Here is a 25,340-nt window from a genome sequence, read left to right as displayed (position 1 = left end):
ATATGACATTATTGATTTTGGGGATGATTAGGCAGGAGTTAGTATTTAAAAGACAAATAAACTACAAAAAAAATAATAAAAAAACAAAAAAAACAACGCATTGCTTTTCAGAATTTGAGAAAAAAAAAAACCAATTTATTTACATAATTTAAGAGTCAGTTAATGAGGTTTCTCCAAAACCTTAGTCCTCAACTCTCTTGAGTTTAGGTTTTTGTTTTTGTTTTTTTTTTTAAATTTATTTATTTATTTATATAAATAACCTCCCATTGAGTAACTTCTATTTTTTTTTAGAAAAACTCACATCTTTTCAACGGAATATTATTTTTTGTTTATAAATATACATGTTACATATATACCGTGCGTTAGCATGGATACACTCTAGTTTTACAAAATTTGATAGATAAATGGAGTTATTGTTAAATTTCACTTCAAATTTGATATGAATAATATGAATAAATAATTTCAAATGTGTTAAATTTCTGTTCTTATAAAACTCATATGGAACTCTTATTATATGAATGAACCAGCATGCCTATTTACTAAACATATGTGTAATTTATTATTTACAATATTATTAATAGGACATTGTTAGCTGGAAACTATTATATAGAATTCCAATATTAATAAAAAACATAAATTTATTAATATAATTGTGTCCGAAATTTAGTCAAGTACTGGAGGGTTACAATTAAAACAAATGTAATTCAATAAAATATTCTATCAGCTACTAATATTTATAGAATTTTGTCACCAATGATATAAAGATGGTAAATGTTTGTAAAAATTGTAAGGAGATCTCTAACTAGTCTTCATTTTATTATCATTTTCCGTTTTCAGTAGCATCAATAACATGATCTAAGATATTTATAACGGGTTTTTCATCATATGTCTCCGAGTTTTTTGTTGATTCACCACATACACCTGAACTTTTGTAAATTCATTATATACCCCCGAATTTTTACAAAAATACACCATATACCCTTGATGACTAATGATTTTTAATTTTGTAAATCATTAGAGCTAATAATGAACCGAAACCATCCTAAATACATTCTTACCTCTGAAACTACCTACATTCTTTTTTTCCGCCCACAAAACCACCCTAAATTTCCTTTTCTCATCCTCAAAATCAATCATACAAATAACAATAGTGAATTATTTGCAACCTATAATAAAGCTTTCCAATACTATTTAAAATCATACTGTTACTAATTCACAAACAAACCTTGAATTGTTTCGTTACTATTATAATTGACAATTATTGCACAATGTATGTTTAAATTTCAATATGGAACCATCATAGTAACTGAAACACACGTACAATAGATTTTCATTATTGGATACTATCACAAATTTTAGTATTTAGTATCTATTTGTTGTAAAATCAATTATAAGTGTTATAGGGGTATACATGTTCATAGACTAATCTTAAGAGTTAAAGAAAAAGAGGTAGTTATCAATAATGTGGGGACGTAAGTATATCAAGGTCTACAAATGTATTAATAACAATATATATATATATATAAATATACACACACAATGTAATGACAATACTCAACAAAGAAGGCTAAAAGTTTGTTTTGAAGGGTTAAAATCAACTAGTGGATTTGAGGTGGGAGGGTTACAAAAAAAAAACAATTGTAATTCACAAAAAATATTATCAACTACTAATAAATACAGAATAATGTTAAAAATGACATAACATGAAGTTATTACTAGTACAACAAACTTATATTTGTTTCGTTAAAAAATGATTCTTGCTTTTGTTTCTTACATTTAGATTGTAATTATGTGTGAAATTTACTTACATTTTATTAATAGTTTCTAAATAAACATAGTAACAATTATATATTTATATGAAACAGGTATGTAAATATAAGTATCATAACTTCTAAACTAGTAACAACGAAGCCCTTATATTGAAGTTAAAAATTAGTGTTTAATCAGTTATTGGGATACATAGAACAACTCCACGTTGTATGATTGTGATTACTACTACTGTCATTTTGTGTTACTAAAAAATACCCAATCAATTATTGTTAATAGAAAACCAAAAACCCGAAGAACATTGGAATTAACGATTTGCCAATTTCTTCAACAACATGTTATCTTTTAATTATGGAAAACGACAAGTTCAATTTGCGAATCGGGTTATGAACAATGGTAAATATTGCAAATTCACCTTCATGTACATAAATAATTGTTCATCAAACAAAAATTAGTTCAAAATTGAAAAAAACGGCAAATTAGGTCTCCAAATTGATGTTAAACATGCAATTCTCCAGTTAAATTGCGATAATCCATTTTGCAGGGGGTAATTCACCATTTAAATTACATTTCTTTGATAGATGAATTGAACTCCAATTTCGTGCTTACGAACCCTAGAAATTGGGGATTTCAATGGTTTGAAAAAGAAAATAAAATAAAGAAATTCTTTAAAAAAATGGAGCAAATTGTGTAAACAATTTGCATGAATATCGAAGATTAGAAACATAAAAATTCTATTAACAAACAAATCTGGAGAAAAATTATATATGAAGAGATGAACCTTATGAAGAACCCTAGAAATTGGGGAATCAAAACAAAAATCGTAACATAATTTGAAGCTATTTGATTCCATAAACTCAGAATATTAAATTTTTTGTCATGTAAAGTTTTTTAATAAACAAAATTTGGAAAAACATTTTAAAAAAAAATTGATAGGAACATGAAGAGTAAGAACAATGGAGGAGAGAGGGGAGAGGAGAGAGAAGAGAGAAAATTAGACCCTAAAAAAAAGGAACTGGTTGAAATGAGAGAGGAGAGAGAGTGGGGTGGTTAGGGAGAGTGGGTCCCTGGTTAATTTGAATTTTGAATCTAAAATTTCAAATGAAATTTCATATTAGGGTATTTTTGGGAGTCAAATGTGCAACCAATGAAATTGTGACACATCACTGGTGTATGTGGGGGCTACATACACTAAGTGGATGTGTAGCCTTTGCGCCTATTCTCAGCATTCACATCTTCTTTGAAATTATCAATTAGATTTGAAATCATATACTCCTCCTCAACAATTAGTGGAACGATTTTCAAGGTCACTTCTTGGTTGACCATCTCTAAGTCACATGAGGATTTGACTTTCATGTGGATCTTCTTGTCACATCTCATCTCAGTTGAACTAAAAGTGATCAAAATTCAGGTCATGCTAGGCCATTATACCCAAACTCGCAAAAAAGAGTCAGGCTTGTTAGGCCAAAGCGGGCTATTATGGACGGGTTGACTTTTTAGGCTTGCTCAAACCCGCACTTTTGTTGGAATGGAAAAGTTTGGGTTAGCATGTCAGATTGCCTCTCAGTTAAACTCACCATCCTTGTAGGCATTGACAAGACCTTTGGATCATTGATATCATTGCCTTGAATTTTCGAAATGTCTTTCATGACTGTCTTTTCCTTTATTCGTAAAAGTCATCTACGAAGCAACATATTATAAAAACTTGAGTTTTAAAAAAGACAAAGAGGAAAGCTTTACTAACGAATTTCTTTTATTTCTATTAGAGATACAGTAGCCAAAAAACTTTCTACAATTTAGTCTTAGTAGCAAATGCATAAAATTATGTCTAAACTAACAAAATAGCATCGGGTTTATCAGGTCAAAATGGCCTTTTTGACCTTTTTCGGGCTAGGCTCGGGTTTCGAATTAAAAACGCATGTGTACTCTTTGTAGTCTTGTCCAAACCAACAATTTTTTCAAGCCGGGTCATATTGAGCTAGCGGGTCAAGCTATGGATGATCACCTTTACTTGGTAGTGATTTTTTGCCCACTTTGTAGCGGCTTATACTTCCTCATTGGTAATAATCATTCCAAGCAGAAACACATGTAATTTTTTTATTTTCATTTTTTATTTTTAAGAAAACACATGTACTTTGTTACTAACATAAATAAACATCCCCAAATATATTCAAGCTTCATAAGATCATAGATTCACTGACATGGGTACTATAAAAAAATTATAGTCCCAATACAATTGAACTTTGTTTGGAGCCAATGCACATATTTTAATACCAACTAGGTTTTACTAGTCATTAAATGTCTCACAATAGTAGAGACTAAGAAGTTCTACAAAGGAGAATTTGAAAGCTCTGAACAGAATTATAGCCTCATAGTCATAAGTAACCTTGATGCAGGATACTATGACTTCAAATTACAGGAAGTTCAACATCTCAGTAGCAAGAAACTCGTTTTATGAGCTCGACGTGATAGTTAATCAGATGCCAGGAGATAGATAAATCGTACTTAATGTTAATATCACTTAATTATGGATTTTGCTAAAGTACTTAGAGTTTGGATACTACTCTAGTATATTTTGGCCCTATCAGCGAACATCAAAATTTATTTTCTGAAAAGTTCCCAGTCAAAAAGATACATTCAAGAAACAGGCATGAATGAATTGGCTATCCATACAAATTCACAACAAAAAATATATTATCAAAGATGACAAAAAATTCTTGCTAAATTTCCTAGCACTAAAAGAAAACAATTTAATTAAAAAAAAAAAATCAACGTAAATGCTGCAAAGATTAGGACTTTTACCTGTAAATAAATGAGTGAATTTTCATAGTCCCTAAAGAGTTCTGTATTGCTCTATTAACCGAGAAGCATGCAGCTTTGATTCAGGGACGATTGTGCAGCCCAAGCTACGCAGATAACCAATCTGGTACATTTTTATAGTAAATGATTAATATTTTAGAATCAAAGGAAACAGATAATTTAACAAATCTAAAATTAGAAAGAATATTGAGACATAGTAAACAATGTACAAGTACACGTACAAGAATAGTGTTTAGGATCAACAAAGATGCACTTGCAGATTACATATTACTTCTAGTACGAGAAGGTAAGTGAGCCATGTCGTTTGTCTCCCTTAAAATAGCGTTTATGGTGTCATGTATTCACAGCAGCTTAAATACTTGCATGACAAATAAAATCAATCAATTACTGAAAGGCATGTCTCCAGCCTTAGGCAAAGCTTAGTACGTGTTCCTTGCCAAAGTAGAAGCACTACCCTTGGCACATTAATTACATATCCATTGATATAACAATATATGTCGACTTTAAAGCTGGAATTGCATCAAGTATGCTACTGACTACTGAGAAAACAATCAGAAGGTGGAGGACCAAAAGAGCAGAATACATCTTTACTATGATACCCATCACGTGACAGATAAAAGCTATATTTCTATCCAACTATAGTAGAGATGTTATTTGGCTCACACTTCAGCCCCTAGTAAAAATGTGGGAGGCAAGTTCTAAATATATTAAGAGGTGTATATGTCATTATACAGCTAACTAATGCGTCAATACAATAATTTTTTACCTGCTTAGAAGTTGGGGATGATGAACCCATTGCAGTCTCCATCCGCTGTTTTTGGAAATGTTCCTGTTTAATAATGGACAAATCAATGAAAAGGATGGAATTATAAAATAAAAGATGCAGAACTAAGCACAATGAATACAACAAAACCCAAGAGAACCAGATATCTCACTGGGATTCAGATATCCAAACAAGATGACACAAAAGATCAAGAGCTTGTGAAGCAAGGGGAGCATGTAATCCTCTATTACTCTCAGTGCTAAGTCTAAAACAAAAGTAGACGATAGCTTAAAAACTAAAGAAGCAACTTGCTGTAGACTAGGTAAGCAAGCTATGTAATAAAACAGTAACACACAATATTGAGGGGAAAGCTTGGGTTTTCTTGATTGATTGAAGAACAGAGTTTACAGAGTCTACAGCTACAAGGACAACAGCTAAAGATTGAATCTTGCAAACACTACGGCTACTATTACACTAGGATTAACATCAAAATCAGCATACCCTTCTACAATACCCTACTTCCCATTTAAATACCAAGTCACCCCTTTCCCAAGTTACCCTAGCAATCACAAAAGCCTGTCATTCTCTGCCAAGTGGCTGTACACAGAAATTAAGGAAAATTCCCCTCTTTTGTCTTCTTCTGCTAACCTCTACTGCTCCTGTCCGCTTATGAATTCGTGTCTTCTTTCATAAACTTTGAGTGGTTTAGGTGGGTTAACCCGATCCATTGCAATACCCCCCCACAGAGCTTCACCTTGTCCTCAAGGTGGAAGTGAGGAAAACGCTGATCAATGGCTTCAAATTTCTTCCAAGTGGCCTCAAAATTTGGCATACCCTTCCACTTCACCAAAACCTCCACTGTTGGCTCAACTGACACCCCCTTCTGTCTCACCTCTAGAACCTCTTCAGGTTCCACAATCAGCTCCAGTTCAGCAGTCAGCTGGCTAGGGAGAGTGGGTAGTACTGGCAGGTACCCCACAGCCTTTTTCAGTTGGGACACATGGAAAACTGGATGGACTTTGCTCTTCAGGGATGTCAAGGCGATATGCTACCTTCCCCACCCTTTGGAGTATCTCAAACGGTCCATAATAGCGGGATGCCAACTTCTCAAAGGGGCGTTTGGCCAAAGATTTCTGCCTGTACGGCTGCAACTTCAGAAATACCTTATCCCCAACCTCAAACTGCACATCCCTTCTCTTGTTGTCTGCTGTCTCTTTCATGAGCTGTTGGGCACGGTTGAAGTTCATCTTCAACTCATCTAAAATCAGATCACGCTCCCTTAAGCTCTCTTCCAAATTTTCCACTGCTGTAACCTGCTTTCCAAGCCTCCAGAGTCTTGGAGGGTCACGCCCATACACAACCTTGAATAGGGTCATCTTGGTTGCGGTGTGCGGGGAGGTGTTATAAGAGAACTCAGCCCACAGCAGCCATTGAGCCCAAGACTTAGGCTGATTAGTGACAAAACAACGGAGATAAGTTTCCAAGCATTTGTTCACGACCTCTGTTTGTCCATCCGTTTGAGGATGGTATGAAGTACTCCTTTAGAGATGTGTCCCCCGAAGACGGAAGAGTTCCTTCCAGAAATTACTCATGAAGACCTTGTCCCGATCAGAGACAATGGATAGCGGAAACCCATGCAACTTAACTACCTCTTTCACGAATATGTCAGCCACCTTCAAGGCTGTAAAAGGATGCTTGAGGCCAATAAAATGACTACTTGGACAGCCGGTCTACCACAACCAAAATAGAATCCACCTCTTTCGAAAGAGGCAATCCTTCAATGAAGTCCATGGTTATCTCCTCCCAAATAGCCTCCGGAACTGCCAAGGGCTGTAACAACCCAGCCATGCCCTGCTGCGAGGTCTTCCCTCTTTGACATATCTCACACTGCCGCACATATTCCCCTACTTTCTTTCGCATTCCCGGCCAAAACCATTCGGCTGCCAACTTCAAATATGTCTTTACCTCCCCTTCATGCCCCCCAGCTGGGGTATCATAGTACTCATGTAGCAAAACAGGAACAAACCTCGGCCCCTTGGGCAGAACAACCCGACCCTTGAACAAAACTCGATTCCCCTCTAAGGAGAAGCCTTTCTGCCCACTGACATTGGCTGCTAGTGATTCCCGCAGCTCACTTAACCAAGGATCCTCAGAAATTTCCTTCTCCAACTCATCCCACTCCACTACTTGAGTTGAAATTAGGGACCCAAATTGTACTTCAATACTATCCTTCCGAGACAGGGCATCCGCCACCTTATTAGATGGCCCGGGTTTGTATTGAATCTCGAAGTCCATCCCCATCAACTTTCTCATCCACTTTTGATACTCCCCTCCAACCTCACGTTGTTGGGTGAGAAACCACAAACTTTGTTGATCGGTTCTAATTGCAAAATGTCTCCCAAGCACATAGTGTCGCCATTTCAATACCGACAAGCTAATAGCCATCAACTCTTTTTCATAAATCGATTTAGCTTGGTTTGTCACTCCTAGAAGCTTACTAAAATAAGCAATGGGCTGCCCTTGTTGCATCAACACTGCCCCTAGACCATACCCGGATGCATCCGTCTGTACAACGAGCTCCAAATAAAAATCCGGCATTCGCAAAACCGGGGCTGTTGTCATGGCTGTTTTAAGAGCTGCAAAGGCATGGGCTACTTCGGTGCTCCACCCGAAACTGTCTTTTATTAATTGGGCAGTGAGTGGCCCCACAATTTGGGCATACGGGTGCATAAACTTCCGGTAGTACCCCGTGAGACTGAGGAACCCCCTAAGTTCCCGAAGGTTCTTAGGCTCCTTCAACTCTACTATTGCCTTAACCTTCTCCATATCCATGGCTATCCCTTCCTTCGAAATTACGTGTCCCAATTAAGCCACCTCTTCTCTTCCGAACTCACATTTCTTCCAATTAGCATACAATTTATGCTTCTCCAATAATTCCAAGACCACCCTCACATGCTCCTTGTGTTCACCTTCCTCCTTACTATACATAAGAATGTCATCGAAGAACACTAACACAAATCTCCTCAAATAAGGTTTTAAAAACTTCATTCATAAGGGATTGGAACGTTGTCGAGGCATTGGTTAGCCCAAAAGGCATCACGAGGAACTCGTAGTGGCCCTCGTGGGTGCTAAAGACCGTCTTATGGACATCCTCCGGTTTCACCCTTATTTGGTGATAGCCGGATTTCAAATCCAACTTCGAGAACCACTTAGCGCCATGAAGCTTATCAAGTAGCTCGTCGATGACCGGAATAGGAAATTTATCTAGCACCGTCTCCTTGTTTAGCGCCCTATAATCAACACAAAAACGCCAACTTCCATCCTTCTTCTTCACAAGGATCACCGGGCTAGAGTAGGGACTCGTCTTTGGCCGGATATTCCAGCTTGTAGCATCTCAAGGATTAATTTCTCAATCTCATCCTTTTGTATCTGAGGGTACCTATAAGGTCGGACACTAACTGGGTCACTTCCTGTCTTAAGCACGATGGAGTGCTCGCGGGCTCTAGGTGGGGGAAGGCTCACTGGCATCTCAAAGACCCCCTGGAATTGCTTTAACAAGTCTGCCAAAAATATGGGAGGTTGAGGCCCTGCTGCTTCTTCCTCCTTTACCCCATCTACCTGACTCCACCCACACCCCTTGTTTCTCCTTTTAGCTACGGATCATGGCTTTCAAGGTAATTTGGGTCTTTTCGAGTGCAGGATCTCCGGTAAGAGTGACCGGCAGCCCTCTTACTCAAAATTTCATGATATGGGTTTTCCAATTTGTCGTGACCGCTCCGAGTTTTTCTAACCACTGCACCCCGAGTATAATGTCAGCATTCCCCAATTCCAGAGGTAAGAACTCGTCCACTACGGACACTCCACCATCGAGCTTCAATTTCACTCCCTTACTCGCCATTACCCAAAGCCACGCTGAATTCACTGCCTCTAGCAATCGGCACCGCCACTTCCGACACTAACTTGGCTGAAATGAAGTTATACGTCGCTCCGGGGTCGATCATTATCACCACAGATTTTCCGGCTATCTCCCCTCTCAATTTCATTGTTTTGGGGTTGGAAATCCTAATCACTGAGCACAAGGAAACTTCCACCGATTCTTCGCCCCCTTCTTCCACCTCCTCTTCCTGTGGTTCTTCCTCGCCGGCCACCAAGAAGACGCTAAACTCCTTTCGCTTACACCTGTGCCCCACACTCCAATTCTCGTCACACTGAAAGCATAGGTTCTTTGCTCTCTTTTCTTGCATTTCGGCTTCTGTGAGTCGTCTCGTGATGTTCGAGTTTCGACCTTGTGAAAACCCAGTTGAGCCACCCATATTGACTGACGCATGGGATTCAGTGGGTTTAACCCACGATTTAGTGGAATTGGAGTGAATGGGAACTCCATATGTCTGCACTAGCCCGGCCCCATTACTTTTACTGGACCTTGGCCACAACATTCACATGTTGGGCTAGACTCACTTGTGGCCCACTCTTGAAGGACCCTTGCCCAAACCTTGACAAACCCGATTTTTTTCCTCGATCCGCCCAACTAGCTCCATTGCCCCTTCTAGATTGAAGGGGTTGAGCATCCGGAGCTCCGTTTTCACTTCATCCTTAAGGCCATTTATAAATTGCCCCAGCATCAAAGACTCGAGAACTCCCTTCAATGGTGCTGCCAATTCGATGTACTTCCGTCTATACTCCTCCAATGTTTCGGTTTGCTCCACCGGTTCGTACAATGAACCGGTGTGAGATGGCCAAAACTCATACAACAACCGCTGCTTCAAATCCAACCACCCCTCAATCGGACGCCACTTCTTCTCCCACTGAAGCCACTTGAGGGCTGCGCCATCCATGGCCACAATGGAAGCCTCAAGTTTTTCTCTTTCGGTCTATTGATAGAACTCAAAAAAATCTCCGCCCTAAAACAACCAGTTATCCGGATCTTTGCCTTCAAAGATCGGCATCTCAAGCTTTCGGTGCTTCCAGTGGTTGCCACCGCCGCCGCCGCCAGGAATATTGCGGTGGTCGACCTGTTCCTCCTCTCCCATACCGTCGCCTTGCCACCCACGGTTGTTCCTTACGGTGTTACGAATCTCGTTCTCCCCTTGGGCTTGACTGCCTTCGCTATCAAGTTGGACAATCGATTGGAAGATGGGCTGAGGTTGTTGTGGTGGCCTGGGCCCTTGTCCTCCGACCACCGCCTTCTTCATTTCTTCACGAAATTATTTACTGTTTTCTTTTTCAATCATGGCCAACCTCTCATGCTCTATCTGGAACCGGTCGATCCTCTCTTCCAGTCGGTACCGCTTCCTCTCAGCTTCCACGACTCCAGCCACCACCGCGGCCTGAACAACCTTCTCAATGGCAGCTCCTTGCACCCCGATATTCTCAGCAATACTTTTCAAATGAGCCTCCTGTAAATCGAACTTCCCTTCCTGGTCTGTAGTCGGGATTCGACCTCTCCTAGCTTCTCGTCTGTCGCGTCATCTCGCTGTGATAACATCGGGGTCACCATGATCGGTGCTCTGATACCACTTGCTGAAGACTAGGTAAGCAGACTATGCAATAAAACAGTAACACACAATATTGAGGGGAAAGCTTGGGTTTTCTTGATTGATTGTAGAACAGAGTTTACAGGCTACAAGGACTACAACTAGAGATTGAATCTTGCAAATTCTACGGCTACTACTACACTAGAATTAACATTAAAATCAGCATACCCTTCTACAATACCCTACTTCCCATTTAAATACAAAGTCACCCCTTTCCCAAGTTACCCTAGCAATCATAAAAACCTGTCATTCTCTGCCAAGTGGTTGTACATAAAAATTAAGGAAAATTCCCCTATTTTGCCGTCTTCTGCTAACCTCTACTGCTCTTGTCCGCTTGTGAATTTGTGTCTTCTTTCATAAACCTTGAGTGGTTTAGGTGGGTTAACCCGATCCATTGCACAACTGCAAGAAAAAATTTCACAGGCTTTGCCTGCCTATGAGGTTATGAATTCCCCCCCCCTCTCTCTCTCTCTCTTTTCAGCAAGTCGGCAGACAACAGACAAAGGAGAAATAAAGCAAGTGATAAGAAAATGAATCATCGAAATTTCACAACTACAGCAAGAAAAGCGATCTGGTCCTATTTATCCATCCTGTTCTATTTGTCTTATATATCTTATCCAGTGAAAAGTTGGTGTGTGAAGGAGACCCTGAGAAACCCTACATCAACTGATACTCCTTAGAGATCAAAAGAATTTATTTATATTGTCATCTAAACACCAAGCGACCCCATGCATACTAGCTACGGTTTTCCTCTTAACCACCAACACATCTAAACCAACATACTTAAGAATAGTAAGATCTACACACGAAACCATTAAGAACAAAGAACATTGGTTTAGGTCCTTTTTTGCAATAAGTTTTTTGCCAAACATGCCCAAAAAACCAATTTTTTGAACTCAAAGCTAGACATTAATAAAATTAGGATTCAACAAGCTACAAGAAACATGATATTCACAAAGATTTAAAAGAGAATAGAGCTTATGGATCACCCATAATTGATAAAAGTCAATTCACCTAATTTCATTGCAAAACATTCCTTAATTGAAAATTCCATTGACAAAGATCAATCCCTTTGACTTAGAATTCCCAAAATGAAGCATTACGTACAGTAGAAAGGCAATGCGAGAACAAAATGAATCTTAATCTAACATAGTTTCTTCTAAAAGTCCTAAATTAGTATTATTCTAAACATTATGAATTGATGGATACAAAAAACAATATCTTGGTTAAAAACTTCCTTTGTGAACTGTTCAATCCGCTAGTCATTATCATTCTCTATCTAGGTTAGTAGTTATCTACAGTTTAGATCAATTTATCACAATAACGGAACCTTGTTCACATCATAATGCATCAAAAGATTGCTACAGTTAATTAAATCAAAATGCAGAAAAGGTTCTCTCATATAAAAGGTACAACAAGAAAGCTCTACCTGTCTTTCCCTTGTCAAATGCACACGTTACTCAGATGGTATCTGCTCCCACTTTATAACCTAGTATCAAGCATTGTAGAGAGAAAAAAAGGCGTAAAAAAAAAGAAACGCAACAAAGAATGGATCTTTATAAATAAAAACAACTTAGCTCCTCTTCCAGAAGCCCCACCCAGCTACAAAGAAACAAAGGAGCTTACATAGTCAGCAAATTGAAATGCTTCCTCATATTTCAGGAACGACTTCAATGCAACCAAAATATCCTGTAAAACGTGATAAACTTAAAGTCAGATCCCCAAGGCCAACAATAGTGGATCAATTCATAGTCAAACACCCATGTAATTCAAGTAAGGCATGCAGTTGTCATATGGTAATAAAGAGCTAGGAAATACAGAATTTCTTCAGGATAAGAAACCAGGCAAGTAATGCACACAAGGATATATAATTTTTTTTTCTATTGATCAAGAATTTTGAGAAGATAAATAGCACAAGAAGAAACAAGAAATTGTGGATAGAGAATTACAGGATACTTAAATATATAAGAAAAAATCAGTAAATTGAGGCCGTAATATGACCATGCACACCCACGTACACTAACACTCAACATACATAAGCTGCATCAAAATTCAATTGTCATCACTTAATGAGTCAAAAAAAATTTCAACTATGGTAATGACTGTGCGTAGATTAATAGAATACTAATGCAATAATTATTCAATGAAGAATAATGATGAGTCATAGCCTATACAAAGATTTTTAAAAAATAAATCAAAAAATGGCTATCTAAACACAACAAATATTTTGTTTGGTACAAGCTAGTGGGTGTCTTTCCTAAATATTATTATAGGAGCCCTTATGGCCAATCACACAAGAAATTAAAGCTAAGACATCCTAATTGAATACTAAACTTAAGATAATACAAGTAGATATTGGCCACTGAAATTTATTCCTCATAGTTAGTTTAGGAAAATTTGACTTTTGCTACCAATAAAATGCACCACTTTGATTTTTGGTAACCATCTGCTCCCTCCATTTTTAAAGAATTGCTCCACTTTCTATTTTCGGCCGTTTTTAAATATCTGTTCCTTATTTGACAAGTTTTTATAGTATTTAATTCATTTCTCTCAACTAGTGGGATCCAATATAATTATATTTTATTACCTTTGGATTCCCTCTCCTCAAATTTACCTTTAACTAACCCCACTACCTCCATATTTTATTATTTTCTCCAATTTCTTCTAAAACTCCGCGCATTGAGAAATGGAGCAAGTATTTAAAAACGGAGGGAGTAAAATTTTATTTTAATTTACTACCAACCAAAACCTAAAAATATAGGTTTTGCTACCACTTAATAATTCTGTTACTATTTTCATTTGTGGGGCCCACTCATTTATCTCCTTCCATTTTCTTCTTCTTCTCTTTCCACAAACCATCTCACAGCATCCCAAATTCCCACCCATTCTCCGGCAACACCACCTACTCCCCGACAACCCCCACCACGCAATTCAATGGGCAACATCCTCACCAAGCACCAAGTAATCTCAACCATTAGATTAATTAAAGGAATTGCAACCTTGAATTGAAACAATTCGATGATAGTGGAGCGATCGCTTGATTACAAGAAGCATCTGCTTCAAGTCCCAATGGATGTTTGAGTTGTAAATGAAGGCTTGGTGGCTCCTTGATATTGGAGGTTCGGCGATTATTGTTGGTGTTTAATGGCTGCCGGCGGCAATGAGATTGAGCGATAAGATGTGGTGCGATGGTGATCGTGGTCAATGTGGGTGGTGCTGTTTTTGAGGATGTGCGGGAGGAGCAGGAGCTGTGGGGTTGGAATTGGGGCAGCACCACTGATTGCAGTGGCTAGGCTGCTGCTTGGTTTGAATAGGTGGTGCGATGTAGAGTTGGTTGGGGGAGCTACAACGTGATGCTGCTATAGGTTTGTGGGGTGGCTGTGCGTAAGGAGCAAGGGAGTTATTAGTGGATTTGTGTGGGTGAAGGTGTGGAGAAGGTTAATAAATATGTGGGATGGAGGTTAAGGTGATAGCAGCAAGGAGGAATAAGTGAGACCCCACAAACGCAAATAGTAACTGAACTGTTAAGTGGTAGAAAAACCTAATTTTTTTAAGTTTTGGGAAGTAGTAAAATAAAACAAAATTTTAGATGGGTAGCAAAAATCAAAGTGGTGCATTTTAGTAGTAGCAAAAGGCAAATTTTCCATTAGTTTATACACATTACAACCTGGCATATATTTCTATCTTCAATAAAGTGAAATCCCATTTTCCATCTTGGATGCCATTAAACTTCACTACCCAGTGATAGGTGCTTCCTAATTCTCCAATTCTAAATAGTCACAAGGCCCATAACTAGATACAAACAAAAAAAAAAAAAAAAAAAAAAGCCACTCCACAATGCTAGAATAGAAATTTAATTTAAGGGAAAGAAAAGTAAGGCAATCTCAGGATGGTTACATGAATGAGAAGATTATATGATCAGCATACCTTGTTATTTCCTTTCTTGATATTCAAACGTTCATTGATAACAAAGTTCACCTACAAGCAATGAAAAACCTTAAGTCAATAAACATTGAGGCTAGCATATCAACTTTCAATGAAGAAAAATTAAATGTAATACGTTGTCCCAAAATAAAAGCCTCGTTTGTATGTAACACAAGTTTTTTAGGAAAGTGACTAAATAATATAAGATAGTGGGGTTTAGTGAAGATGAAAGGAAGATAATGGTGTTAGATTGATTAACAGTGTATAGAAAAAAAAAGATAGTGGGATTTGGTTGGTCAAAAACGAAAACAAAAGAAAAATAAATAAATAAATAAAAAGATGAAATGGGACATTAAGAGACAATGGTTTTTTTGGGAGAAATGGGACTTTTATTTGGAGACTAAGGGCATACATAACTTCAAGAACTAGGTTATTTAAAAAAATCACTGTGTATATAAAAACAACACAATCTAGTCCAAATAAATAAGAAAAATAAAAATAAATAAAAAAAATTACGAGAAACTTAAAGTATAGGAGTACAAAGTACAAAATTAAAGGCTTATATATTGTGCTGGATGAAACTTCCCTAGTATTAGCCTATCTTTTCCAACCTACAAATATCTTCAAGGTGCAAATGTAATTATTTTATCATCAAAATTATTCATCAACAAAAAAAATGTGGATGTTCATTTTACAAAGTTTATCAATGCTATTCTATAAATTGGCATCTCATATAAAATCAATAAATATATTGAATATAACAGGTTGATGAATTTGCAAGGTTCTATCCCAAAAGTCGACATGGCATGTCATGTGCACACATCAGAACTTATTCCGAATCCACATATATAATGCATCTTACTAGGCAAGCTAAATTATTTATTCCATAGTGATTTCCAACACCAAACCACTATAGCAAAGACAGTATGAAATTACATATCGCATTTTTAATCAAAATTGATGCTGACAAGGATGCATACATTTTCCATTTTCCCTGCTTTTTATAGTATTTTTACCTCAACAAATTGCACATCCTATGACAACAACAAACCCTAAACTAAATCCAGCATTTATGCAAAGTTGGGAAGGAAACATTTTCAATAAATGGGTAATGATAAATGGGAAAATAGAGGTAAAACACCTAAACAAACTAGAAACGCAACAGAAATAACAGATCCTTTCATTGCACAATGATGTTTGAAAACAGCCCACAAGTTAGTTCCAATTTATAATTTGGACCTTGAATCATCCTAGTGTACTATCAAAGTATCAAGGATTGTTATCCTTGATGAGCTATAATTAGTCGATGTCATATCTAGAGACCAAAAAGTAATATTCTTTGTTTTAAAACATTACCTTGTCAAGTAGCCTCTTAGGATCTTGAAAAGCCTTTTTCTTGGCCCATTGATGAAATATTCGTGAAACCAGTGCTCGGTCTTCAACATTGAACCTGTAAACAAGTAATATTAGAATAGATTACAAAGATAAATTCAATAATAATAATAATAAAACCTAAGACATCAAATGCACCATTATAAAATGAACAATTACCACAACAACAACAATAACAAAGCCTTAGTCCCAAAATGATTTGGGGTCAGCTAACATGAATCGTCATAAGAAACCGTCTGATATAGAAAAAGGGACATAAAAGTGCCATTGGGAAATTACTTTTTCAAGAAACTGTTTCCACTTAATGCTTCTATGTTTATCAAATCTTCTGAGGCTTCTATATTTCTTAAATTTTCCGATGCTTTATCTATCTTGCAGCTAGGAGAATCATTTCCTATTACAGCTTCGCATGGCTCCATAGCTTCAGACTCGATTTTGACAGATAGTTCTTTATTTACAGATAAATTGAAGTCTGCCTGCAAAAACAGAAACATTGCATGCAGCTTCTGAGTTTTGTATCTCCAATAAAGCAAAATTTACTGGAAACACGGAAGTAGTATAGTAAGGTTCAAGAAGCTTAAACATAAACCGAGATATATACTGTGTTCCTGTTGGTGATTACAATTTGCCTTTGTTACCGGCTATTGACTGTTTCTTATTCTATTTTCTAAGAGCTGTCACATTGTCGAGCTGATTAATAAATTAGAATAAATTAGACTTTACGTTTTTGGTTTATTCTAGTTCACATGGCATGCAGCCATGGATGTGTGCCAAGTTACTCTGACACTTCCTTTCACCTTAATTACCCATGTCAGATTATTATTTAATATTTGATACTCATAAATGGGTATGGACCTTTAACACTTGACACTACACTTTGGACAAATTAAAAGGAAGCTTTCCTACAGGTAGCAGAGTTTAATAATTGAACACAGACCCTTCGGCTCCTAAGTGATAAAAAAAAATAAAAAGAAGATGAGTTCTTCTTTCTTTTTTGATTACCTTCGTAGTCTACGTATAAGACCGAATCTGTTTGACTTCTAAAAAAGATTACTTATCCTTAACTTTTCGAGGAATCCTTCATCAGTGGTTGCGAATGACTTATTTTTTCAATCGTTCCGGTCTTGGTTCCATAGGAGCAAGTCAGAAAGATTGCAAAAAAAGAACCATCTGATTTGATTAGTTCTCAATAGCCATGAAATGATCATCTTAGGATGATCAAACAGAAGTGGTAAGCCCTTCCCTTTGTGATGCCCATACCGATGACTAAATAAATAAATAAATAAAATTCCTAGGCGGCATCCAAATCCTATAGGTGGACAGCAAATAACTATGCTCACAGAGGAAAAGACACACAGTTTATAGATTTTATACAAGAAAGCACCATGATACTAGTTATACAATTTTTAAGGTAAATCTGCTGCACAAACAAAAGCCTTGGTATCTCAATTTATTCTTAAGGGTTGGCACTACTAAGAACTTCTACAGCTTAGCAGAAAAGCTGTTCCTGATTCTAATTTCCATCATATCACATATTACGAAATCATATCAAGAAGCGAAAAACAATTATATAACATAGACTCCCTCTCCTGCTATCTCATAAAAATGACTAATTTGACTGTTTAAAAACTTTTAAAATACTAGGGGTGGCTAACGTGCGCGATGCGTGAGCCATAGCTAGCAATATCGGAAAGGTCTTTCGGTTTAGTTTTACATCACAAATTTAGGGCTTGTTTGGCATCATTTTTTGTTTTCAATTTCCTGTTTTTTTGAAAACCAAAAACCAAAAACAGGAAACAAGAAAAAGGTGTTTTCACTTTTTTGTTGTCAGTTTTCAAAATTATTATGATTTTAATAAGTTTATATAATTTTTGATTCATTATGGGAAATATATCATATACTTTTAACAAACAAAAAACCAAAAAACAGAAAACCACATCAATGCCAAACGAACCTTTAGTTGTTAGAAGTATTAATGAGGGAAAATATGTAAACAAATATTTTTTGGGATGTAGGGGTATAAATGTTCGCACACTATACGTAAGAGTTTAAAAAGTAGCTACTTAATGTTAATGGGGGCAATTAAATAAATACTTTAAAGGGTATTATTGTCTGAGCACTATTCATAAGAGTTACCTCATACTTTTTAAAAGGCAGGGATATAAGTGTGTCAGCATGAGTTTGCACCTTTTATACCCATGCCAAAACTACCCAGCATTTTTTTAAGTTACTGTTTCAACTGAACCGTGCATCAAATCATTAACAAAACAGACAACATAATATGGGAATTTGGTGAAATGAAGGTATCCACATAATAATACTTTTGTAAGGGCTGCGCTAATTGAGTAATTGAAACATCAGATGGACAGGGTAGTAACTACAACAAAAGAAAAACGAAAAATAAAATAAAAAAGGGGAGAAAAGTATAAAAGACTGTGGAATTAGAGACCATTGCTAATGTATTACTCCCTCCGTCCCCGAAAGAACGACCCATTTGGGTTGATTTCGTGGGTAGAAAGTTAGTAAAAAGAAGTAAAAGTATATTGGAAAGATAAATTTACATGGGATTTGTAAAAAAGTAGAGAGACAAAGTAATAAAAGTAGATAGAGAAACAAAATTTTATATGTGGAAGCTAATTTTGCACAAATATTATTGCAAATTGGTGGGGATTTAATGCAAATGGGTCATTCTTTTTGGGACTAAAATTAGGGCAAATGGGTCGTTCTTTCGGGGACGGAGGTAGTACTACGTATTTACAACTCTCACATTAGAAGGCTAAGCATAGGTAATATTGTCATCCTTCAAACACACAAGCCACCAGAGGTACTAGATATAGTAAAAAGCTAACAGCAGGAACTAATATAGCATTCCATATCTGTCTCTAGCACAGAAATAAACACTGATATACCTGAACCTCCAGTAGATGCGTTGGAATCTCTTGAAAAAAACGAGAAGGATGAAGCACCTGAAGTTAAATTCAATGTTGTCAAAATCTGGGAGTATGAAACTCCAAAGAAAGAATGCACTTTTCTAAATAATGACCTGCCAGTTTGAGTCCATTGTCACATATAACATAAAAAGCTTTTTTCGAGCACGAGTCATAGCCACATACAATAGACGCCGTTCTTCCTGCAATTTGCAGATCAAGCAGAACCTTACAAGTTAGGATTTTATAGTTCTCAACTGATTCATGGCAATAAGCATTGCAAAAACTTCAAAGTACAAGGGTGCCCACCTCAAGAGAATTTCCATGTTCCGTAGCAACACCATTATGCTCATGTAACAGTGGAATCTCCGAATCATTTGCCTGGTGCAGATTAGACTTATTTACTGACTTTTCCAAGAAATAGCATGCATATCTATATTTGGAAAAATACAAGATATAATACATTTTGCAGAACAAAGAACTAACAGAAACTTTAAATTAAACAGTTGAGCCAAACTATTGATCGGAAGCCTTAATATCCAGCAAAACTAGCTGTTAATATAGTTAAGCTTGAAGCAGCCAAATTTCCAGCTCAAGTAGAAAATAAAACAATTTTCTATATAGTCCAGTGTAATAAGCCAATAACATTATCTAAGAAATGTCAACTTATGCTTGTTAATGATATTGAGGCTTACAGAACACAAAAATTAAAGATTTTACAATTTAATAGCTCGTCACTTCAAAAACATATGAAAAAACTTCCTTGGACTTCAATTGAACACTATTCTGTTGTTGAGATCATGGTCAAATTCAGGAGAGCACCAGGTTATGTGGGCTTGATGATTGTAGGTACATGTCTCTTGAAATATCAGTGAATCAGTTTATTTCGCACTCCCTTTGGGTTTTTTTTTTTTTTTTCCCCAATTCAGTGCATTGGTTTTTCTTGGGACTGAGGCTTTGTAGGTGGTGTTGTTGTGCATCAGTTTGACCGGGAAATAGTTTTAGTATGGTGATTTAAATGTAATAAACCATTGTATTAGTGGAGTTTGTTGGGAATAAAAAAAAATTAATATTCCGTTCATGTTTTATCAAGTGTTACACTTTCACTTTTATCATTATTACATAATGGTTTTGACTTGATTAATTTACTAATTTATTAAAATAAAAAAAAATTAAAAAAAAAAGTGTTACACTTGCTAGCACCAAATGTTAAGCTTGAAGCAACCAAATTTCCAGCTCAAGAGGTTTCCATAGTTCAATTGAGAACTATGACACTCAGATAGTCATGGTATCAAACTACAATGTGCCCAGCCATATGAGACTTGTGTTGCCTTACTTAGCTTGCTCCCCATGCGGAGCTAAGCATCCAAAGTCAAACACTTGTGCTGTTGGGTACCATCAGGAAGGGTTTATTACCTTATATCAGCACAATTCCTTCGACATCCCCACCAAGCGCTTTAAGGATTGGGCCGCCCAGTTCCAACTGCCAACTTAGTAGGGCTTCCCCTACTAAGTTGACGAGGCCTAGGGGATCTTGCTAGTGAGGTGATGTACTCCGATGATCCTTGGTTGTTTCTTAACCACTTAAAGTCGCTTGTCAAGGAGAACTGTGGGAAACTTGGTTCAACCCTAAGGACCCTTAGACCTCGTGGTGGAACCAAGTTAAGGCTGACGAGATGTTCAAGATGGATGATTGACAAGTCGAAGCAATGGATAAGTGGTACAATAGGGTATAGGATGAGCAACTTTATCTCACACGTCCCTTCCCTAAGGGTGGGAGTGGAGCATTTTGTCCAATCTAATGCCTAAAGCACCCATACTAACGTTTCTAATGCAGGTGGTTGCCTCAAGGAGTCTTAGGTGAACAGGGATGGTGAGGGATAGTGAGGTGCCACTCAAGAGGACAAGGGAGTTGGCAAAGGAAATCAATGTAATCACGGTAACAACCAAGGTTGTGGAAGTGATTGACCTCTCCGACTCCGAGGATGAAGGAGCTGATGTTGCTGGGGACATGTTCATGTTTGATTGACCTGACTAGTTGGAAAGGTTATCATTCAGTAATTATGAGGGAAACATGGTGGTTCCATGACTTCCATCGCCTTAATACTACCCGACTACCCCAAAGTATGCTCGTCTGAAACCTCAGTTTGGCTTCTTTGCCCCTTGAAGTTTGAGGATATCTTTTGTGGATTTATGTTTAGTCTAGGTTAATGATATCAGGTCGGGACATATGCCGTTTTTCAACTACCCGAAGATCCAAGTACCCGCATTTTAGGGTACCCGAATTTTTCAACTACCCGAAGATCCGAGTACCCGCATTTTTGGGTAATTCGGGTACCCGGATCTGAACACCCCTAGTTGGAACTGGGATTTACGCACAATTCTTGAAGCGCTTGGTGGGGATGTCTAAGTTATTGTACTGATAAAGGGTAATAAACCCTTCCCGATGGAACCTTATAGCATAAGCGTTTAACTTTGCATGCTTAGCTTCGCATGGGAAGCAAGCTAAGTGAAGCAACACAAGTCCCAAACGGCTAGGCACATGGTTGTTTGTACCATGACTATCTCAATGTCATAGTTCTCGTCCTTCTCGATCGAACCATGGGAACCTCTTTGAATATAGAGGACTGCAATAAGCATCCGAGCAACTAGTGTGTTGCACCCATGCTAGACTAGTTTGGAGCAAAGGAGGAAATAATCCTCATTGCTGGACATTGCGGATTACCCTTGTGAAGGATCAGCTAATACATGGATAACCCTTGATGACCTTTATAGGTTAGTGATGCGAAGGAGAGAGAGAGATATGAAGAAAAAAAGGGGGGAAGTGATGCACTTGAATAAAAACGGCTGATTTAGGAAAGTAAAGCACTTATAAAAAATGGAAAGAGAATTTAATTAATAGATGGGCTCCAAAACCATAAGTGAATCTATAATATGCATAACCTTTTGCAAATGACAAAATTCTATACTAAGAAACTGACTAGACTCATAATCTAACATAGACATTCTTTTTAATGAAGGCACATACAACCACTCACTCCGTAGGTGATTATGCCAAAATATACATATTAACTTACCTTGACTATGAACACAATGTCCCATTCCAAGCCTTTTGACTGCAAAATACACAAGGATAAAATAATGTGTAAGATATTCCTGTTTTCACAATATACCACTATGGAACCAAATCACAAAACATATAGCAGGTGATAGCAGACTATGCAAACTAAATTCTTCTTTTTTATCTGCATCTTTTGTCACCAATGGCGGTGTGAGAACAGAGTGCTTTTCACAACATTAAATCATGGAAATAACCTGATGAATGGTAGTCAATGTGACTGAATCTAGATTATCTCGTCTCCTTGAGCGAAAATTTTCCTTCTCCCTTTCAGATATATAGTCCACAAAAGCCTGAAGTACATGAATACAACCTTTGTTTTCCACAATATCATCCAGTACAGTTTTTCTTGGAACAGATTGTGATGATAAAAAATCATTCACATCATCTAGTAAGTATTGAAGCACCTGCAAAATGGCAGACAAACACAATCAGCAATTAATATTGGAAACCTATTTTCAAAGAATAAAGAGGTTTGCTGTTTAAAATGCAATGTGTTTCACTGATCCTTATAAAGCACACGCTTACAGATCTGAGATCATTGTCTTCATTCAGTAGTTTCCCTCCATCAACACTAATTACTGCCCGCTGTTCAAGAAGGTATTTCTGTGACAATAAAATATCAGAGCAATAAGCAAATAGGGTGAGGATTGGAAATATTTTTTTCATACATAATTACATGTCAATACACATAATATTTCCTCCGTTATTTATAACAACAATTGCCTTTATGGAAGATTCACATTAATAGTAACAATCCTCTAATGGGAAGCATTTCAGACCTAAAGTTAGACCTTGCCCTAGTTTATTTGACTCTCTCTCTTCTTTTTTTCATCTAATCACAAGAGTAAAGTTGGGCCACAAGGTTGGGCCACCTATATGGTGGGCCTACCCTTTTTCGATTTCTTAATCTTTGTGCCCAACCCAATTGATGCAATTAATACAGAACGGAGTTATTACATATCAATAAAGCAATGCAAGTCACAAGATCTTAAATTCTTCTCTCATTAGACTAACAAAAGCTCGTATTACAAAGAATATATTTGTGGTTATGCCTAAAATTGGTGAAATTCTCATTTGTATCTATTCAACATGCTAGGATATGTAAGGAGAGCTCTTCAAGCTATTGCTATGCATAATTGTTTTCACAATTTTGCAAGTAATTCCTAAGATAAAAACTTTACAGGTGCATAATAAGTTCAATGAAATTGAAAAGATAAAAACAAAATGTGGATGTATTGACATGGAAGAAGGGCAACTTCAATGAAGTAAAACACTCCATGTTTATACAACTTGAAGAAAATCAAAAGAATCAAAATAAAACTTGAAGAAAATCAAAAGAATCAAAAAATTAAAAATTAAAACCACCCTCACCCCAGCTCCACCGCCGACAGCCACCCCTCCCTAGCCATTTCCCATTCCCCCAACCCACCCCTGTCGCCCCTCCGACCCTTAACCAGTTGCCGCCCCTCAAACCACCCCGTAACTCAACCCCAAAAACTAAACCCTTAGTTCACCCCGAAGCTAAAACCGGGGGTGGGGGGTTTTAAGTGTTTTTTAGGAGGGTTGGTGTGGGTTTTCTAGATTTTCGCTAAATTGTGCTCAAAATAAGGGGTGGTGGGATTTGTTTTAGATTCACTGGGCGACAAAATTATGGGTGGGGAATTCGTCGACAAGGGTAGGGTGGGGTCGAACCACCAGCCAAGGGGGTGGGGGTGGGGTTGAGGGTAGTTTTGGGGGAAGAGTGGTGGTTTTTGGTGGGACAAGAGAGGGAGTAGGGAAGGGTTGTGGTGGTGGGTAGCTTTTTTTTTTTAATTTCTTTTTTGTATTTAATATTTTTACCAATTAACATTCGAAATGTGGCATAATATTTTATTAAAAAATATTAACCTAAAAGTAAATTCACCTTAAAGTTGGGATTATTCCAAAATTATCAAAAGTAGAAATTATGTAAAGAAAATCGACTAAAGCTAGGATTAGTAAAAACCATTTTCCTATTATTTATTATTAATGGCTCACATTAACTTCTAGTGCAAAAGGAAACAGCCGTGAATGTATAAAACTTAAAGATTAAGATTAAAATGATTTAAAATTTGAAATTAAGGGTTTTTAATTAGTGTATTCTTCAAGATTTAATCAATAAGGTAACACTACCTCCTTTTTTAGTTCCACTCATTTACTCAAAGCTTTACTCTAAATACTTCTAAAAATGTGAGTAGGTGAAAGAAATAATTACAAAAATAAGATAACTGGAGTTAAAAAGGGGTGGTGTATGTGTAATAAAAAAGAGTAGGTAGAGTAAAGGAGTGTAGAAAAGTCTAAATATGGTGGGGGTAAGAAGGTAAAGATAGTAAAGTGAGTTTGGCAAAATTTATGTGAAGTATAAGTGAGGCTATGTTCAATTCACCTAATATGAAGTTTCTTAAAATCTAACATCGCAAAATAAAAACAACTTAACCATAAATAAACGCAAATAAAGTGATCAAATCAATTTGAACATTTCTAATATAAGCAAATACTTCCTCTGTTTCAAATTAGTAGACACATTACGATTTGGCACACATATTTAGGCAAAATATGTGAAAAAGTTATGACAAAAGTACCCTTCACCAACCGTTCACCTTCATTAATCAACTTGGCAAGGTAACAAAACCATCAACAGCATCGCCCTACTGTCATCTAATCCTTAGCTACCCTAATCCCACCTTCACCTAAGTCACCACCCAGCCACTCCCTCTTTACCGTCATCTTGAGTGGCTAGGATTTCTAAATCTCCTTTCGAAAAAGCTCCATAGATGCTAGAGAAAGATTTTAGGAAGATGAGAGCAGCAACACGAGTTAATGTGAAGGCTCAAATAATGAAACTTGTCGCAAGTTGATGAACTCCAACCTATAAATTTTCACAAATCCTTCACATCTTTCAAGATTTTAGCCACTAAAGTAGGCTGCTTATTTTTTAAGACTTAAGAGATAAGAAACGATGAATGGGAGTCACGTAATCGTTGGGGAACAGCTAAAGTGTTGGTTATTGTCAAATTTTAGGTGACTGCGGTGGTAGCAGTTGCGTAGGGTGAAGATGGAGAGGGAAAGATCAA

The 25,340-nt window shown here is 37.0% G+C and overlaps 1 protein-coding gene across 1 annotated transcript; it reads right to left on the bottom strand.

The window, feature by feature from the left end:
• Positions 1-2,744: 2,744 nt before the first annotated feature.
• LOC110724155 (ATP-dependent DNA helicase SRS2-like protein At4g25120) lies at positions 2,745-24,337 on the bottom strand. Its single transcript, XM_021903545.1, has 13 exons — positions 22,774-24,337; positions 22,443-22,652; positions 22,205-22,243; positions 19,437-19,508; positions 19,244-19,330; positions 19,110-19,166; positions 16,480-16,676; positions 16,165-16,258; positions 14,812-14,862; positions 12,511-12,573; positions 12,314-12,373; positions 5,354-5,416; positions 2,745-4,690 (listed from the first exon to the last, which is right to left on the bottom strand). The coding sequence occupies exons 1-11, from the start codon at positions 22,912-22,914 to the stop codon at positions 12,341-12,343; spliced, it is 1,044 nt and encodes a 347-aa protein (XP_021759237.1). The 5' UTR covers positions 22,915-24,337; the 3' UTR covers positions 2,745-4,690; positions 5,354-5,416; positions 12,314-12,340.
• Between the last annotated feature and the right edge of the window lie 1,003 nt (positions 24,338-25,340).

The sequence above is a fragment of the Chenopodium quinoa genome, unplaced genomic scaffold (genome assembly GCF_001683475.1).
Source record: "Chenopodium quinoa cultivar QQ74 unplaced genomic scaffold, ASM168347v1, whole genome shotgun sequence".
In the NCBI taxonomy this organism is placed as follows: domain Eukaryota; kingdom Viridiplantae; phylum Streptophyta; class Magnoliopsida; order Caryophyllales; family Amaranthaceae; genus Chenopodium; species Chenopodium quinoa.
This window is presented reverse-complemented; position numbering and strand designations above follow the sequence as displayed.